This window comes from Calidris pugnax, unplaced genomic scaffold, assembly GCF_001431845.1.
Source record: "Calidris pugnax isolate Ruff unplaced genomic scaffold, ASM143184v1 scaffold44, whole genome shotgun sequence".
In the NCBI taxonomy this organism is placed as follows: Eukaryota; Metazoa; Chordata; class Aves; order Charadriiformes; family Scolopacidae; genus Calidris; species Calidris pugnax.
In genome coordinates this window covers 960,611-980,753 of record NW_015094506.1, presented here as the reverse complement: position 1 = coordinate 980,753, position 20,143 = coordinate 960,611, and the positions used below count along the sequence as shown (strand labels likewise).

At 46.1% G+C, this 20,143-nt stretch overlaps 1 protein-coding gene across 2 annotated transcripts in view; it reads right to left on the bottom strand.

Annotated features, from left to right (window-relative positions):
* The window catches only part of BTBD11 (BTB (POZ) domain containing 11), a 178,846-nt gene that overhangs the window by 60,030 nt on the left and 98,673 nt on the right, over positions 1 to 20,143 (bottom strand). For both annotated transcript variants that reach the window (XM_014964254.1, XM_014964253.1), the window contains exons 2-3: positions 18,045 to 18,194; positions 3,607 to 3,811 (exon numbers count right to left, since the gene is read on the bottom strand). In XM_014964254.1, coding sequence (XP_014819740.1) covers positions 3,607 to 3,811; positions 18,045 to 18,120 — 281 coding nt within the window. In that variant the 5' untranslated portion in view covers positions 18,121 to 18,194. The remainder of the gene's footprint in view (positions 1 to 3,606; positions 3,812 to 18,044; positions 18,195 to 20,143) is intronic.

The following is a 20,143-nucleotide window of genomic DNA, read 5'->3' as shown; positions in this document are numbered from 1 at the left end:
AACAGCCATCTATATGGTACCCAGGGCCATTAGATAATCCACCCCATCAGGACTGGCTTGTGTTGGTACCAACAACACAGCCAAAAAACCAGAGCGTTTCTTCCAAAGTGACCAGACTGAAAGAAGAATATGAATTTGGGGTGGAAAAGGGTAACACATCCACCTTATGGTTAGGTTTATTGCCATTTTGGAAGTGAGAAATCTTTTTCAGGTTTTCTGAGCAATCCTGGCCACTTTCCACATTTTTTTTTTTTTTTTTTAAATTTCTGGGAAAACGAAAGAATGAACAAACCTAAATAATCCGCAGCTGCCTGCAGGTGGAGGCACTGAAGGAGCACTGCTTTCATAGGCAACACCAGGCACAAGACAGATGCCTCCATCAAGTCCCAGCTGGGTGCATTAGGGAACAGGGACCCCACAAACAGGTCCAAACCCCCTCCTGTACCTCCATACCTGCCAAAACAGCCATCTACATGGTACCCAGGGCCATTAGATAATCCACCCCATCAGGACTGGCTTGTGTTGGTACCAACAACACAGCCAAAAAACCAGAGCGTTTCTTCCAAAGTGACCAGACTGAAAGAAGAATATGAATTTGGGGTGGAAAAGGGTAACACATCCACCTTATGGTTAGGTTTATTGCCATTTTGGAAGTGAGAAATCTTTTTCAGGTTTTCTGAGCAATCCTGGCCACTTTCCACAACCCCTCCCATGAAAGCAGCCCCCCTGCAAGAGCCTCGCTGGATAATCATTTTCCCCTTTTATTTTATGTAAAGACAAACACTACTAAAACCACACCGCATTCTCATTTCTTTACCTCCATGAAGAGCAAACACAGAGAAACGGTCCCTAGAAAATACTCCCTAGAAACAAAGCACCGGATTTATTCAAAGGTAAACATCCCATTTTATGTGTCCCCCAAGACTTCGAGGGAGGTACCGCTTTCCGTGCTAGAAAGTGCTAAGCCAGGCAGGTCTGCCATCACACTGCTCGTGTGGATTATGCTTTAGGTTCCCCCTCATATCCAGCCTCCACAGATGGACAATTCAACCCAGTTCAGAGCTGAAATCCAAGTGGGCTGGAGATGAGTGGGAAGGAGACCTGCAAGTGCTGGGGGAGCTCTCTGGCCACATCCCACAAGCCCCTCCACCCTCAGCATGCAAAGTCAAAGAGGAGGGTGCCAAGATGGTAGCCAAGTAGCCAAGGACAACCCCTGTTTCATGGAAATACCATCTACAGCCAGATCCATGCAGTCCTGGCTTCTCTGCACCAGGAGGGACACAGAGAGGCCAAGGATGGGGAAAGACGCCTGGACCTCTTTGCTTCCTTCTGGGCTTCTTCCAACATAAAAGTGGTTGTCACAGCCAGAGAAGAAGAGAGCACGCAGATAAGGCACAAAGCTTGCCAATATTCTGCATATAAAAACGTCATGTTTAACAAACTCACTTCCTCGCAACACACAAAAGCCCATCATGGAAACCAAAACCACCAGAAGCTAGTCATGGACCACAAAGCTTGCTTGCATGGAAAAAAAGGAACTAGGTAGGGAGGCTCCTCAGAGCACTAAGGAGAAATCAGCTTCACAGATCTCCTTTCCGAGCAGCACGGGATGGTTACATCCAGCTGGTGAAGCTCCAGAGCACAACCCCATGGAAATATCCGGGCTCGTGCTTAACCCTGCATCGCTCCCACTCCAGCGCTAAGTACTAACGCATGTTTGATTAGGCAACAGGAGGAGTATCTGCTCCTTCCAAAAGTGACCACAAGCTCTTGGCAATAACACCGAGTACTTGCTCTGGCCCTAACCGCACACCACAGTTGCTAAACTGGCCTGCCAAAGGAAGACATCTTGCCAGATGGAGTATTCAAAATAAAGCAAAGAACAATCGCTTTAAATAATCAGCTTTTCAACTGCTCTAATGATGAGAACATGTATTAAGGCGACCTCAGAGAAAGGAAAACCTATTAAAGCAAATGCTAGAAGTGATTTTTCAAATATTCCTGCCTTTTTCACTTTGCACAGGGAAGTCTGCAGAAATCTTACAAAACCAAAGCCTCAGCATTATTCACCTTTATATTCCCAGTGGTTCCAGTGGCAGTACTCCCACAGATGGGGACTACAGATCAGGTGAGGGTTTTTTCTAATTTTGATTATTTTTTGTGCATACTAACCACCCTTGGACATGAGTTAAGCCTTCTGCAATAACAAGGTTGGCTGACAAGTCATGAAATTAAAAATAATTTAGGAAAATGAGAAAATTCTGGATTCTTGTCATTTCTCTTCTCTTTTTCTTTTTTTTTTTTCATACTTTGGAAACAATAGAGCAAAAAGTGACAAACGCTCACAGAGCAACTCAAACTTGAAAAGAAACAAAATGCCACGCAAAGGCAAATGGCAAAATTCCCAGCAACATCATTAACGCCAGAGTTTCATCTTGTATTCTGTGAATCAATACAAAATTATTTCAGTGAAGATACCATATTATATACCATTTACAATTACACATACCATGAGATTCTCAAATGCCGCTTTTGAGATGCAGACCTCGTACAGAAACAATAACCAAGCCCTGTATGCGCGGCTCTCGGGGCACACGTGCAGATCAGAGTTTGGCTGACACGTATAGCACGATACATACATTGGGATGTAAATGTGGAGCCCAGCTTGAAAAAGCAGCTTGCGTTTGCATCCATGATACCCATCCAAAAAATGAATACCCAGTGCTTTCCAAGCACCAGCCGCTGCTCTTGTCTCTGCACCGGGGAAGCCTGGTTTAGGGCTGGTGAGAAGCACGGCAGGGAAACAGCACAGTGTGCCTCAGCACACCAGTGGAGGTTTGTGCTACTAGAGGCCTTTTGACAGGAGATGGCTTTATCTTCTTGGCCAGAAAGCTGTTCTGGTTGCTTTCTGCAGCACCCGGGTGCAGAGCTGCCCTGCACTGGGCATCCTGCCTGCTGGCAGGCATTTGGTAACCCCATCACCAGTTTCAGGAGTGTCTTCTTCTCACTTTACAACAGACCCTGAACCAGGATGGGACCCCAGGCATGGCTCCCCTGCGCTGGCCATCCCCAGAGCAGGGACAACAGCAGCAAAGAGCCTGTCACATCCCCACCCAGGACAGCCCTGAGGTTACTCCTGTGCCCAGGTACTCGGCACAGCTGGAGGCCAGCATCTTTAACAACCTCTCCTCTCTACACACTACTCTATTCATTTTCTACTTCCCCAATCACAGCTGTCGAGCCCCATTAATGCACAGAAAAAACACATTTAAACCCAAACCTGCTAGGCCAGAAATAGAAGTTCTCATTTTCTTTTCCAAAACACAGAAGAGCTGAGCAACAACGAAAGGAAAAGGAAATCTCTCCCGAGTGCACATCTGGAACCAATTTGCTGTATGTAGCCACTGGGTGTCACTTTTGATATATATTGGGTCAGCCACGCAGCGCTTTGGCGAGAGAAACGGATTTCAAAGAGGTGATCCTAAACCAAACCAGACTGCTCCGCAGCCTCTCACGTGCAAGCTGTAATTAGTAATTAGCCAGCCAGGCTGATTTATTAACAAAATGTCTTCGCCACGACGTTAAGCACCGTGCAGCGGCTCTTACCTCTCTGTTTGCAGCGTGACTTTCGACGGCTCCACGTTGGGGTTTTCCCACTCCATCTGCGGGCAGTGCATGAAGTAGCAGAGCGTGTACAGAGCCTCCGGCTCCCAGTAGAGAGATCCCTGCTTCTGGTGCATGGGCGTCCCGTTCCCGTGCTGCTTGGCGTTGAGGGGCTGGAGGTGGTGCATCGCTCGAGACACCAGGTCACCTGGAAAAAAAACAAAAGCTGGGTGAATACCAGGCTTTACCGCTGCCTCTCCCCAAAGTTTTCAAACTAAAAACCAAAAGGCGTGCCAGGTTGATTTTCCCTTACAGTTAACTTCACACATACAAGCAGTAAAGGGTAAGACAGGGTCCTGTGCACTGCTCATCACCAGGTCAGACTTTGCCTGGTGGTTTACGCAGCACGGTGTGACGTACCTTGGCTGCAGACAAGCCCCCAAAGGCCTGGGGGAGATGGGTTTCTGCAAATGCAGTGTGTCAGCAGCATCAGGCTGGCTCATCTCAGCACCGCCCGTAGAGCCACTACACTGAAGCTGGGGTCACAGTTACCCACAGGCAGCCCTGGGAGGCTGCCAAAACCCCATAGTCCCAAAAACGATCAGTGGGGACGATGCAGAACAGCACCAAAAGCTGCATGCTCCTGGGTACAGAGCAGCAGAAAAAGGCAGCCCCTTGCAATGAGGAAGGAGGCAGTCAGAAAATGCAGAGCACAGTGAGAACGTGCTAAGGAACACATGGGCAAAGAAAAAAAGGGGAAAAATGCTAGAAGACAGTACCAGAAATTTGCAACCAAAACTACGACTTGTAAACCCTGGCTGGGCCTGGAAAACTTCATGTTAGCAGAAGAACAAAACCTCTGAAGTTTCTCACCCAGACCCTCAGGTTTCCAGAGCAGAGAAAATGGCCCAAGAGAAAGATGCTCCTCGTCTTCCCTGTGACAACGTGGTTCTGGGTGCTTCCTCACAGCTATGGGAAACCAGCCGCAATATACGGACCGGGATCAGCAAGGCCAGCAAGTGAGATTAGCAGGCAAAAATACATGGGCAAGCAGCAGTGAGTCACTTAGCACACTACTGATTGTAACTAATTAACTGAAGCATCTCCCTCAGAGGCAGTGAATTTTACATTTGTTGACTAGTGACCACTCTATCAAAGGCAGGGAAACAATTGTGGTTATAAACTGCCTGTTTTCACATGTTCAAATCACTCTGAGAGAGCTTTGGGGGGAAATAATGATCCAGATCAAATCAGATGGTTTGTTTTAAATGAAAATCTGAGCAAGAGCCCTTTGGGTCATTCTCAAGCTATACAAAAGCGAGTGATGGTGAAAAGAGGACATAATTTTCCAGTGTTAAGAAGTCACACGGTCTCTCTTATTTGCTTTTCCCAAGCGACCACTGAGCACTGAAACTTGGAAGGAAAAGTTGGAAATGCACACCAAGGTAAGAACATAAAACCAAATCTGGGAAAAAAAAAAAAAAAAGGCTGAATACTGAATGCCTGGGCAAACTTAAAGGAGAACCATTTTGTCTGTGTGCAAGGCAGAGGACAGGTTTTTTTGCAAAGTCCCACCCCTATGAACACATCACAGCACATCACCTCTCTCCAGCCTGACTCGCACAGAAAATGATGCTGCTGCTGTGATAACGCACACCAGGGAGAACAAAAACAGGAAAAAAAAAAAAAACAAATCTGGGAAAAAAAAAAAAAAAAGGCTGAATACTGAATGCCTGGGCAAACTTAAAGGAGAACCATTTTGTCTGTGTGCAAGGCAGAGGACAGGTTTTTTTGCAAAGTCCCACCCCTATGAACACATCACAGCACATCACCTCTCTCCAGCCTGACTCGCACAGAAAATGATGCTGCTGCTGTGATAACGCACACCAGGGAGAACAAAAACATCTTGCTGAAAAACACTCAGCCCAGTCCTCCAAAAACACAGCCTTAAACCATGAAGAGAAGAAAACCACTGGCATGAGAAAACTGCCGAGTCCATGATTTCAGGGTTTTGACACAATTTTTTGCTGCACTCTGCAATATTCCTCTGATTCAAAGCTTTCATTTAAAAATAGTTTCTGTCTTTTCCCTCCACCAGGAAATTGTCACGATAGGACCAATCTTGCAGCCCTGCACGCTCACAATTTCCAAGAAAGGCTGTGCACGCTGAAAGCCTACAGGATCAGGTCCGTGGCAAAAAGAGATGTCCCTCTGAGACAACTCCCCAGCCTTGCACAAACTTACTGGCAGGCAACCAGCACCAGCAGGAAAGTTTGGGACCCCCTTTACTCAGCCCACTGTCACAGCAGACGTGCACTGCCAGCCTAACACAGACCAATTTAACTGCTAGCAACCTTGCTGATAGAAAAAGTAAATTCCTCTCTTTTTCTCCAAAAGGGAAAAAAAAAAAAAAGTGCAGAAGTGCTGGCTGCAACATCCAGCTTTAACAATAATAGCAAAAGCAGAGAAAAAGGAGTTACACTTAATACACAGCCCCTTCAGACCCAAGCCACTACAGCACTAAAACATGTGGTTGAAGTTAAGCACATGACTAGTCTTATTTTGGTGGATCGAGACAGCAGGCACCAGAGAACGTCTCCATCTTCTGTACCCAATAATGAATAAAAAATCAGGATGCAATTTAGGCCCAGGCTCGGGCAGCAGCATTACTTCATCCCCATTCCTCCCCGAGCGCTGGGGCGATGCGACTTCGATGACACATCCAGCACCAGAGGAAGCTGCGGGGTGAGCAAGGAGGGAAGGCAGCAGCCAGAATGACACAGGCAGGGCAGGCAGCTCAGCATCGCTGCTGATGCAAGGCTGGAGGAACTCAAGCCTCGCTGAAATCAATGGCAAAGCTCCCATCCATTTCAGCGTGACCAGGAGTTCACCCTTTTATTCTGTATTTCCTCAACTGCTTCTTAAGAAACCCAAACCAATTCATGCCATTAAAGCTGAATTAATGCTTTTTATGTTTAAGCCTCATTTAATTACATTATACCAAGAATTGATTGGCTTAGATCTTGCTTTTTGCCTTTGCAATGTTATCTCTGGTTACATTTCAAATAATTTCTATATTAATAATTATCATTATGTTCCTCTATCAGAGACAACTCAAAGCTTAAATAATCAATACCTATAAAGCATCGAGCTTCACAGAGGGCAGTAAGCATAAAAAGCTGCATGATGATCTTGGTACCCAACAGGCTGAGCACTGGAGATGGGATGGGAATTGCTGCTCTCCATTTTATTCCCCAGTGTAACCTCAGACAAGCCACCGCATGCCCTGGTGCTCTCTTCCTCCCCGAGCCACATCCAGTTACAGTGCAAACTCTTCAGGGCAGGGACTGTGCCTTACCATATCTGTGCACCAGGATGAGTGCCGAGAAGGGAGGAGGGAGCTGACAGGCACACGCACACACTATATGGTCCTACTTACACAGACTCTGTAAAATGTAGTGTAGTCTAACATCTGGTTCGAAATGCAAGTGTGTTGTTTCAATCCCTACCACATTCTGCTGCTTCTATTCTTCCTTGCTAATACGCTTTTGCTTCTCCATTTTCTTCCAAAGAAGATAACAAGAGTTGAAACTCTTCTTTGATCCTAGCCAGGATGCCCCATAGCCCACCGACATGAAACCAGCTCCATGATGGGACTCGCTGGTCTGGCTGTCCAGCAGTCAGCCAACTCAAGACTCACCTGCGACACCCAACCTATATCTGCTCTGCTTGCCAACTGTAAAAACCACAGTACATCTGAACGCCAAGGGCATCCCTGAATTTGTGGCCAAGTATAGAGAGTGAACACCCCTTCATCGCTGTGTGTTAGCCATCTCTGCTCTGCAGAGCCACATTCAGCTACAGTAACACTCTGCAGGGGAAGGATACCTGCAGCATTGCTGGCTCCTCCCGCATCTTTTTTGGCCCTGAAAAGACACCTCAGAGATATCAACAACTGAGTGTATCTGGAAGGCCAACAAATTCCCGAGTGCATCATTTAAAAAAAAAAAATCATAAAAAAATAAAAATCCCATCAGTTGAGTCGATCTTGTAACGCCAGGGAAGCAGCTCCCAAGAGCTGTGTCGTCACAACACAAGGGGCTCAGCGGGGATCCCTGCCTCCTTGTCCCCCGCGCTCATTCTCGTCCCTGTACCACCGCCTGCAACCCATCTGAGGAGCAGACTGAGGAGCCGATCTGCCTGACAAAAGGCCTTGCCAATTTTATTTTGTTTTTAATTTAAACCAAATAAACACTTCCACAATTTATGCAATGTAAGCCAAGCGAGCCGCTGCACAAACTGCTCTGCTGGCAGAGCCTGGGAGAGGAAGACATCACGTTGTGTGGGGCAGACACCAAAAAAAAAAAAACCATGAACAGTGAGGTGGGGGAGGATATTTGAGGGTATTTTTGTCGCCGAAGCTAAGAAGCCAGAGCTGGAAGGCAGGCTCCCAGAGGGTGGCAAAGGCAGCAGCAAGCCCCAGGCCAGCACTGCCTTGCAGCCCTGGCTCAGGAGAGGGAAGAGCTCTGGCCACATGGCTCCATGCTGGAGCTTGTCAGCCTGGAGGAGAAACCCTGTGCCACCCTGGCTAGCAAAGGGCTCAGGAAGCCATCACCACACCATAGTGTGTGGAGAGATGCCACTGTAGCTACCAGCATCTCATCCTTTCCACCACTGACGTGGGACCTGCCCGTCGCCGCTGCTGTCAGTTCAGCGCAGTTTATGAGCGCAAGGTCCCCATACATCTGATTTAAAGATAGAAAATATTATGTAATGCGCGCGTTGTGACACAGGCCTGGTTTAAGGCAATACTGAATATTTAAGGAACAGCTTCACTGACTTCAAGCCAAAGATGTGATGCGACAGGGAAAGTTAAGCTGCTCCAGTCTAGATGGGGGTGATATATCAACAACGTACAGCACTCAACTGGACAGCTTGAGCCCTCTCCACAGTGACCAGTGAAGCATTATTTTTTTACTGCTTTTGGCTTCAGTAAAAGGTATTATCATGGCTCTGTTTGAGAGCCCAATGCTGGAAAAATAACACATCCATTTCCAATTTTGTAACAGAGAAGGGGGAAAGAAAAAAAAAAAAAACAAAAAGAGGAGTAAGAAAGAGGAAATGATAGACGCCCAGTGCCCACTTCTGAGCAGCTTCCTGTGGGATTTTACGGTCTGTCATGATAGACCTGATCCTGCAGTCATATCTGCCTAGGAGCAGGCTCACTGCTTTCAGAGGGATAAACTTCCAGAGTCTCAAACGTTTGGCTGAGGCCGTGTTTGCACAACCACGACCCCGAGGTTAATGACACTGGACCAAATTCTTGCACAGCTGCTCCCTATGACACCTACCTGAAGTTTTTCTTGTTCCAAAAACATGTCCTAAAACCACAAGAACCACTTAATGATGATATTTTTGCACACCGTCAACAAGTCACACAGTTCTTTGGCCTGTGTCTTTCCTTCAAAGCCCAGGGGAGGGAGGAGGATTTGTTGTCACTGCAGGCCTCTTCCCGTGTGACGCTCCATTAGGGCACTATGGAAAGCTGCAGTCGGCCAGGTGGCACCCATCAGTTCAATAATGCTGGTCTCAGCATCCCTCCAGCTGTCCATGACTTGAATGTGTGTAGCCTGCTCTTGGGAATCATGCCCTGTGGTGGGGCTTGTTGACAGCAGCAGTGTTGCCATGCCTGGATGAGCATTTTCTCCTGCATGAGTGGGCCAGAGCCACAGAGTGGAGTCATGTCTGCTCCTTCAGAGCCCTTAACGTTTTCCTGTGTCCTGTCCAGACCATCAACAGGAGAAGTATTGGCCAGGGAGCTGCACTCAATGCAAACTTCCACAACACGGCTGGTAGTTTCAGGTTTGCCTCCTTACAAGCATGAGCCAGGTGCAAAACTCATTCTCTTGACCCAGATTCATTTCGCACCTCAGTATAAAAGTCCTGGACCTACAGCTTTTGCTTAGGACCAGCTTTGGGGAGACTATATTGAAAATGACAATTACAACCCTGATAATAGAGGTCTATTGGATCAGACTGGTAGCCTGGCCATCCTTCCTACCATACCTGGTAGCCGTGGCCATCCTTCCCGTACTGTAGCCTCCCTGTTGCCTCTGTTTTCTGCACCGAAGTGATCTATTGCTACAGCTCACCCTGGCGCATGCCTGTAAGCGCAGAAACGCAGGTGAGTACGAGTAGTTGAACTGTGTCTTCTGCAGCACAGCTCACCGCCTCCAGCCATCCGCTCAGTCAGCCGCCCCAGCCATCCCTACACTCTCCATTTCAGCTGCCTGTTCCTTCACGTTGGCTCTGCCTCCGGTGTTGCATCAATCTCTACATTTCAAAAGTCAGCTGAGCAAAAGCTGCTCGAGCAAAACCTTGCCTCAAGTGATTTATGGGAGGTTGTACTACCGTTAACTCAGGACAACCCTTCTGTACCAGGAAAAGAGTCTGCAGAGAGCTAGGATGGGTGCACACTGGAAGGCAGTTAGTATGTATTTTACTGTGCGCATGCTCTTAGCATAAAGTATCTTCAAACATAAAGCTATGCTATTCTTGGCACACAGTATATTCCCCATTCAAGAGCCAGCTGCCTCGGGCTGTGGGTGCACTTGGGGTTCTGTAACCCACAGTCAGTGGAACATCCCACATGCGACACATTCATCATCGAGCTCACCTTGCAGAAAACTCCCCATCTCTGCCATCTCCACTTGCCCACGTTGTGCTTCTATGTGAATTTGCTACCTCAAGCAACCTTATCTTCTGCTAACAGCCATTCACCTCTCCCACAGAAGAGCAAACGAAGGAGCTGTGGTTCCAAACTCTGAATTCAGCACCAAAAGACAGGAGCAGGATACGGGTGGCCTGTTTCTTGACGGTGGCTTCCCTGTGGCCTCCCACAGATCGTTTAACCTTTTATCTCCACTTATCCCACCATCACATGAAGCTTCTATTTATATTACAGAGTACGTGTTTATGTGCAATTTAATGTTTACAAAGCCTTTGAAGACTGAGAAATTAGGGATTGGATACATCCCATAAAAAACCCACAATAATAATTAAACTTTCTCAAGTTTACATACCTATTATAATAACACTATTACCCTGAAAATCTCCTATCCAATGTGGCAAGCATGATGTTTATGTTTGATTCCCCTTAAACCACTTCAACTCCAAACAAAACAGGCTTCGACTCGATGAGCTTTTCATCTGCCAGCCTAATGTAGAGCCTTCTCTATGTGGACCACCGCTTCCTTATGGACCACTGTCCCTGGATTTCCCTTGGCCTGACATGGACCCGTGTCCTGAATCTCTGAATTTAAGAGCCCCCCATGGCTGAGCAGACCAGCTGAAGAGTGCTCACCCCAGCCTTCACTCTGCACAGCAGGGATAAGGAGGACTACAAACCTAAGGAAAGGAATATGCCATTTTAACCCCAAGAATGCTGTGATGCACAGGAGCTCAGGGGTGAACAAGAGTCTGCACCTCAAGGGTGACATACATGGGGGAGTCCTGAACTGATACATTGGCATATCGGGGAAGGGCAGTGGAGGGTTGGTTGATGCTCCAGCATCACTCACCCACCAAGATAATGCCTTTTGCCTCACACCATTAAACCTGAGTGGACTTCAATGCTTGAAGTAGATGCTCCAGGGGAACAAAACCACTTCCACAGAGGCACACCCCAGCTTGGCCCCCGGGAAGGCAAAGAAGGCTGAGCCTCACCCCATGGGGCAAGCCACCCAAAGGAGCACTGATTGCAGACTGGGACCCAGACAAGTGATTGCTGCCTCCGCTCAGCCCCTGTATTACTGAATTTTTTAGAGTTGGAAGGGACCATAGAGATCATCTAGTCCAACTCCCCTCCTGAGGCAGGATTGCCTAGAGCTTGTCAGAGCATGTTACTCAGGACTGCATCCAGGCGGGTCTTGAAAATCTCCAAAGAAGGGGACTCCACGACCTCCCTGGGCAGCCTGTTCCAGGGCTCTGTCACCCTCAAATTAGCCCTGTAATGCAAGAAACAAATCTACCCTCCCCAGTCAGCAGGGAAGTGACAGGGAAGGTGAAGCCTTAGCATGGTCTAGACTGGTATTTTCAAATTATCCAGCCTTTGCTTCATTTTCACTAATAAACAAACATATTGCTTTATGGTTTATGATGCTGGGTATCTCAGGGGAAGGGAAGAAAAGCAGAGGATCCTTTGAGGCCATTATTAAGTAACCCATACCCCTTCTTGTGCAAAGAGGCAGCGAACAGAGGCTCAGATCCATCACTTGGAGTGGGGCTGCAAAAGGAATGGAGTAGCAGGTAGGGAAGGCAGCAACCAGCTAGCACTTAATGGAGGCAAGAAACCATCTAACATTTAAACATAGCATTAATTTGCCTTGTTATCTCTGCTAGGGGACGAAGTGGCACCTCAACAACTTCTCTATTTAGCTTTTAGACACAGGGCGGATGATGCGTGGATGGCAGTGAAGAGGAACTGCAAACAAGATGCCCAGAAAGTGGTGGGAGAGTGAGGACATAGAGACTTTGTGCAATAACGCAGCGGAAGGCCCTTGAAAACTCGGAAAAGTATCATCACATCCGGAAACTGCCCACACAGGCTGCCAGCCTAGGGCCAAACCCTATGCTGAAGGGGACAAATTGCAGGTCTCAGCTAATACCTCTGCTTAGCTCGGCACTGCACTGCATCAACATAACTGTTCACAGGAAATAAGCTTTCATATTCCTCTGTGGTGCTGCTTCATCTGAGAAAAATACCTGACAAACAGAGCTTTTGTTCTAGCAGTAAATAAGCAGAGTGCGTACAACAACCCTCCTTCAGATGACACCATTCCAGCCAGCACTTTTACCCTGGCACTTGCTTCTAAGCCTGGCTTTAGCCTCTTATTTATAGGTGTCCTGGTTTCAGCAATTTTGTAATTTTATTCCTAGGGACTGCTGTGTTTTGGATTCAGTACGAGAATAATGTTGATAAGACATATTGGTTTAGTTGTTGCTAAGTAATGCTTATATTAAGTCAAGGACTTTTTCAGCTTCCCAGAGAAGCTGAGAGGAAGCATAAACAGGACGCTTGTCCTTTAGCCAAAGGAATATTCCACACCACAGAAGTCATGCTCCGTATATAAGTGGGGGTGAGCCGGGAAGCAGAAATCTGCGATGGCTGCTCGGGCCAGGCTGGGCAATCAATCATCGGGTGGTGAGCAATTGGATTGCATTGCTTTTTTTAAATATTCTTTTACCATTATTATTATTTTCTCTTCTGTTACTGTTCTATTAAGCTGTCTTTATCTCAACCCATGAGATTATTTTCCTTCTTCTCCCTCTTCTCCCTACATTATGAAGGTCTGGGGGGTGCCCAGTGAGTGAACGGCTGCATGGTCCTAGTTGCCAGCTGGGGTTAACCCATGACAACAGGACATGAGTCAGATTGTACAGCTCCTGCAGTGCTCCCTCCTGTTGGTTGCAGAGGACTGAGACTAGATGAAAAGGCAAGGGAAAGGATGCCGACTTTCATCATCTCCTCGGCTGGAGCTGCGAGGAGAAATGAAAAACAGCATTGGTATGTGCAATCACATTCCTACTTACACATGAGCAGTAACCCTTCCTTTCATCCCTAAAAATGTGCCAAGATCTACTGTGAGGCTGTTATTTTGGAAATATATACATTCAGCACTGTGGAGGCAAAGAGAGAATGATGAGAGAAGGGTAGAGTTTTTCCAATGGCAAAAAGGAAAACCTTGCTGAGACCTGAGTGGTGACGTGGAGGAAATACAAGCCTGAACATCAAATCTGAGAGCTCCTATAAGTTAAACACCATTCTAAGGCTAAAAAGCTCTGAGATCAGCAGTGTTAAATTGCATCCACATCTTCAGATTATCCTAGCTTAAAATAAAAATGCCGACTTGTTGTGGTTAACAGAGTAATACCATCACCACCACCAGTCACTGTGGTTTGTAAAAGACTACGTGGCCAACTTCCCACCCAGAAAAGCCATAGTGGACTTGTTATCTTTGGACGCAGAGCAGGCCCCAAGCAGTTTCCTGCTCTCACCTGAAAAGATGTGTGAAGACAGTTTGGATGAGATCCTAAACCACAGTTTATTCTTCTGTGCAGCTCCAGAGACATCGACCTGCAGCCTTTCACATGTCCCTCAGCACAGGGTGGTGTTCCCTGCTCAGCCGTATGCTAACACCTTAAGGTCTTCACCTGAAGGCAACATGGGAGGAATATTTCTTGGTGCCAGCATTGGTGGCCAGCATACCCTAAGGCTCTGCTCTTCCCTGTCACCCCCTATGGGCACACACAAGAGAAAGAGAGTCCTCCTTCATCCAGCAAAACACCAGTGACCTCCACTTGTGAGCCTCATCCCCTCTGCATCTGGTCTCCACGCCAGCAGTGGTATTTTTAGACGGGTGATGAATAGGTGTGTTGGAGTGCTATGCAGTTAAACATAACATAAACATTTGTGGATTGCAAACACGCATATAAAGAAGGTAGGAAAAGCATTAAAAGGTCAAAATGCAGTAGCATGGGATCTCTCGATAGCCAAAGCTCTCCCTGATATTCCTCTCTTTTTTTATTCAGTCTACTTATTTTTCTCTGTCTCAAGGTGGAGAAAATAGAAGAAACAGAAATCTAGAAGAATTCCCAAAACTTTCTGAAAAAATTTAAACAGGTCTATTGCCCTTGTACTCGAGGTATGGCCTGGGAATATAAGAAACTTTAGGAAAAATTGGAAAAAAAAACCCAACCAAAAAAAGTCTTGTGAAATATTTTCTCCAAGATTAAACAGTGAAATACTGTCAGGCTACTGTTTAAAATCATATTATTTTTCTGCCGTGCTTCAGTTCTTCCCAATGTTCTCTATATAATAAGCATTTCAAATGAAATTACATTATTTTAAAACACACTGTAGTAGGCAATTACAATTCCTGAATACTAAATGCCAATAATAACGTAGGCCAAATTTATTGTTGTTCCTTAACTTTGTGCCATGTTCATTATATTTTAATGAATAAGGTTTCACATTAATTTTTCAAGCCTTTTCCTTGGAATCACACATTACCGCTGTAATTGCATTGCAGAATTAGGTCTCTATTTACATTCTCCTCCTAAATCCTGGAGATGAAACCTTCCTTTGATTTTTTTTCCCTAAGTCAGCAACATCCACTCTTCCTATTTTTGGGAGAGCGCCTCAGGGCCAGCAGCACCACCCCACCCTGCCACCACCAGGCAGGGCAGGGCTGTCCCAGAGAAGATCAGTGCCCGCCACCTCCTAAGCCCAGGAGATGAGAGCAGAAGCACCACCAGGCTCAAGCAAGAAGGGTTTGGGGGTGGGGGCGAGCAACGACAACAACACAGGAACAGTGTCCATGAGTCTGGTTACACCTTCCTGGCCACGAAGGCCCCTCAAGAGCAGCTTGGCTTGACCTCCTTCTAATTTGTCGACAATATGCAGGACCAAACTAAGGGAGCAGACAGATGAGAGCATCATGTATAAGCTAGTGTGAAGATACCACAACACACAAGGCTTTTCACCTTGTAAATCTATTTTCCACCTGGGACAGACACAAAGATCATGAAGAAACTAAGATGACTTGTGCTGAAATACATGTACCAGGCAGTACCCATTTGCCTGCTGTCATCTTCCAGTGGACAGATTTGATCTCCTGGTCTCAAAGTCTCCAGCAACTCGGCAGCCGGCCACACCACTGTGTGTAAGGATGGACAGAACTGAGAGCAGGGGAAGCCTTTCCTCCACACACAGGCATTAATTCTAGTTATTCTGCATACTTGCAATACTTTAATTATTAATGTTGATAAACTATAGGAAATCTCATTCAATTAGAATTGCCTTTTTTTTTCTTTTGTCTGAGATAAAATTAAATTGCTTTATTGCAAGATCACTCTTTGCCCTTGTTTTCTGTGCTCTTTTGAAGAGAACAGAAGTAAAGTCTTGGCTCCTAGGATATTACAAGCTGGTGGGACATTGCGGAGACATGCCCAAGTATTGCCTGCTCTGCTGGTCCAGCAGGCCAAGCTCCTGTCCTTGCCACTCACTTCTGGTTGCCATCTCCTCGTCTTCGCAAGCGCTATCCTCTTAATTCCCTCCTATCCAGAGTCTCCCTCATCACCTTTATTCATCTCCACAAGAGCAGGGGCTTTTATGTAGCTAACCCTTCCCTCATATCCCGCTTTCTCCACGCCAGAGCTTGTCGTATCTTCTTTCCTCTCCACAACGCCACTTCTAAAGCTCTCCATCCCCCTCACACCACCAAAGCAACAATAAATCCTCTTTTGCCTACTCCCTCCCCGCCAACGCACCCTCATTCCCAGGTGTTCCCCCCCGGCTTCTGCCCCGCTGCTCAGCGTTTCTGCCCCCACGCTGTGGTTCCCCAGCCTCCCTCCATGGCAGAGGCTTTGCTCTAACCTCTGAGTCACAGCCTCTGCTGATGCTAGAGACAGATACAGAAGCACTGAACCGAAAGCAAAAACCCCTTTGCACCCTCCACCCCTCCCTTTTCCTTGCATTTTAGGATTTTCCCCCAAATCCACTGGGACACGCTGCACCTCCCTCCACGTTTCACAGCTCAGTTTTGAGCTCTGCGCCGGCACTGTTCCACAGCAGAGATTTCTACTCAAATGAGCATCAAGGCTTGCAAGCTTTGCCAATTACCACTCCTCCTACAGCTTCTTCCCCAACATGCATCTGCTTGCAGTGGCTGGGGAGGTACCCTCGACAGTTGTCCAGAGGGCTTTCTGGAGGGCTACCAGCGTGCTGGAGGTGCCAGCCTCTCTCTGACAGCTGCATCTAACTCCCACTGATGCTCACTTTTCTTCGAGTTGGCCACCCTGAAGAGTGTTTTGCCTGTGTTTGCAGTCAACAGACATAGAGAGAGCAAACCCTATCAACCAAGCATTTGAATCTGAGGTAGGACTACTTAGAGATGCTAGATGTCTAGAAATCAAAAAAAAAAGGGGGGAGGATTAAGGAGTCTGGCTTTTTGGGTTGCCTACAGAGGTTAAAAAAAATCTAAAATGAAAAAAAAGCCCCGAAATATCCACGGATTACTTATTTATTAAGACACAACTATATGTACTTTAAGAAAGAGAGCTGTATCATGCATAATTTAGTTGGCACACAGACAGAACTGTTGTGTGTTTCATGCACGTGAAATAAATAAGCATAAATTACTTAATTGGAATAACACCAAACACCTGATTCTAGAGACGGAGCAACACTTCACACTAAGGCATATAAGGGCTCTTGGCTTGTTGACATTTCACCAAATAGATCAAAATTAGCAAGCTGAAAACTGAAATACATTTTGTGGCTTGCAGACAAACATCCGTGGTGCCTCCACACAGCTCATAAACAGCACGTGAACTGAGCCCTGATGACATGATGAAGCTACAAAGGAGACTTCACATTACTACAGAAAGTGCCAGGAAAATGAACCTTCGATCCCTGTATGCATTCTTTATGATGCTGCTAACACAGAATTCAGCAATAAGAACAACAGTAAGCTGGGCAGCCTGTATCTTCATACATTTCAGTCTCTTCTACTTTTCCCAAAAATTTCGTTAATAGATCTCAGGAAAAAAAATACTTGACAGTATTTCTGACAGGCTTCAGAAAAAAAAAATCCTTTTTTGTCTGAACATTTCTGTTTTCCCATACATAGCCTCATATCTCTAACTATACCATAAACATGTGACTGGAATTTTTTTACTAAAAAAAAAAATTGGAAAAAGGTACTTCTGGTAACTTTACCTCCATGTCACATGAAGTTTCACATGGTATTTACCTCCTACAATTTACATGCGCTGAAACCAAAGCTTTCGGATTTTGACAGACATCATAGATTCTTACATTTCTCAGAAAGTGTTTTGATTAATAGCAAATAATTTATCTTTCAGGTGCAAATTCCTCTGGTGCAGGATTGAGTTCTTTCCTCAGCTGTAACCGGAGAAGGAAAGGCAGGGTGAAGGACCCTCTGTAACACAGGTGGAACTAGCTCTGCTTTAAATTTGTGACAAACTTTCCTTCACTTATTGCAGCCTTCAGGTTTTTGCCTGCCCATCTCAAAACAGGAATCCCAGTGAAATGAGACAGGACACCAGTATGGCAGACATTTCCAAGTCTGGCCAAGCTGCGAGGGGCTCTCAAATGCAGTGCAGGGAAGGTGAAATAAAGCATCTTTCACCTTTAAAAATTAGAGCACTGCATGCAAACAAGTCATAGGCACCGCTATGAGACTTCCTTCTTCCTATGGCTTCAGCTTTCAAACTGGTCATAGAGTATAACCATGGCTAGATCTGACCCAGTGTCTCCTTCCACATTACACATGACCCTTCATCTCTCCTCTGCATCACCAGGCTTTGCTTTACTCTGAGGACAGAAACCCAAACATTATGAAAGACCTTGTACTTACTGAGTTCAGCAATGCTCCCCACACGCGTAGCAAGTAAAGACTGCTCGATGGTCCTTAGCTCTGACTGGCTGAACATCTGCACTTCCCCAGGTTTGTTTGACCTTTGCTGATCTTTGTGAAGGTTCAAGCTGTCCGGCAGGCAGAGAACACCTACAGTGGGTAAAAAGAAAGGAGAAGTCCAATGTAATTGCAGCCAGTATGGATGACTTTGCTGCTACCACATCATTTTGGGGACATTCCAAGACACAGCCTGTGTGTGCAGAGCTCAAAGACAATCAACATCTATAACTCAATGCCACAGATGACTCATGCTCTCAGCAGTTGCCCTCGTTAGCTCTTCTGAATATCCTCCAGTCACTTACGATATCACTTAGGGATAACTCTTACAGAAAATCCTAGAGAATTGCCCAAGGAGAATATCAAGAGGGTTCCAAAGAAACTTCCTAGAAACTACTCCAAATCCAAACAAATTTATTAGAAAACGGTATCTCAGTGACAAGAATTCTTAAAGATTGTCTTTGAAATGATATATGAGACAGACAATACATCTACAGGATTTTCCTGTAAGGGGAACTTCACTGACAATTGCCAAGATACTGGACAGCATCAAGATGCTCACAGTGTCATTGATGGGCTTATCGAATTTCCTTTACAAATACAACTCCTGGCAATTGAACTGCTGGGCTTCAAAAGCCCATTATGCAGAAGTCCTTGCAGCTATGAATTTTTGTGAGGCAGGACATAAGTAGACCTACTGACATAAAACAATTTACATACACGTTCATCCAGGCACAAAAGTCACTTTCTACCATGACATCTAAACCCTCAGGCATAGATAGAGGGCACACATTTATTAATCAAAATCACTGTCGTGTTAAAAAACAGAACTTATTTACAAGAGCAAACGCTGTATTACCATCCTTGGGTAACAGAGGCATGGAAGTCCAGCTTGGAGAGCAAGACCTCCCTTCCTGTGGTCTATAAATAACCAGCTATGGCCATGCTCTCCCACAGCATCACCTTCCCAGGACCCCTGGGACACGCACAGCTGGAGACCTGCTGGAGGCAGGGGAGAGGTTCTGCCTTTATGGCCCAAGAAGACTTCACAAAACACACGTCCTGGTTTGGGGTGGAGCAGAGCCACCTTTCTGTTCAGTGAGAGAGGCTCTTGCTGACACTGCTGTGGTGACCAGGGCTGGCTGACTCACGCCTGTGGGAAGGCGTGGACAGGCCAGGTGACCCAAACTGACCGATGGGGTATAACATCCCATCCACTATGCTCAGTGTAAGAGCAGAGGGATCGAAGGGGTCAGGTTGACTCCTCTTCAAGGGCTCTTCTTCGACAAGGAGGACCCTGTCAGTTTGTCTACCTTCCATCCCCATCAGTGATTTCTGGAATCCAGTTTTCATTCCTCACCGAGTTCAGTCTGGAACTCTCCCAATGCCTGCCAGTGACATCTTCCTGCGAACTTGACACAGTTTTGTATATATTGCATCTATTTTGTTATTTCCTTTTTATTTTATTATTAACATTTCATTGAAGTAATTTAGTTTTTCCCTAAACTCATAAATCTCTTTATCTCTCTCCTTCCTCTCCTTGGAGTGAGAGGTGGGGGAGAGCATCTGTTGTCTCATCGTTGGCAAACCTGGCCCAAACCACAACACTACATTAAGGAAAATGTACATATTTAGTACTTTTCTTCAGGGGGAAGAACTTACCTAGTTTCCAAACTCAATAAATATATGGTGTCTAACTCTACTGATCAATAATTCTACCCATAGGTACAACATTGGTGGTCTTGGGCAGAATGCCTCACTTAATCCCTGTTTACTTTAGTTACAAAACCGCCCCACAACATGACTCCATTGGAACACCACAAGAGGTGGATGAGGAGAGGAGATGCTTCTCAGCTACCTTGTTAGCTCCACTAAAACTGCTTTAGATTCCCTCCCCGCATTTATCTCCTCCCTGCAAATAGTTTAGTCCAAAAGTTGTATTTGCAGCACTGGACCAAATACACTCATCCTGGGAGGAAAGAGGCGATGCAGCTGCAGTGAGCACGTTCAAAACAAAAAGCAGAAGCATACAGTGGGAAAAC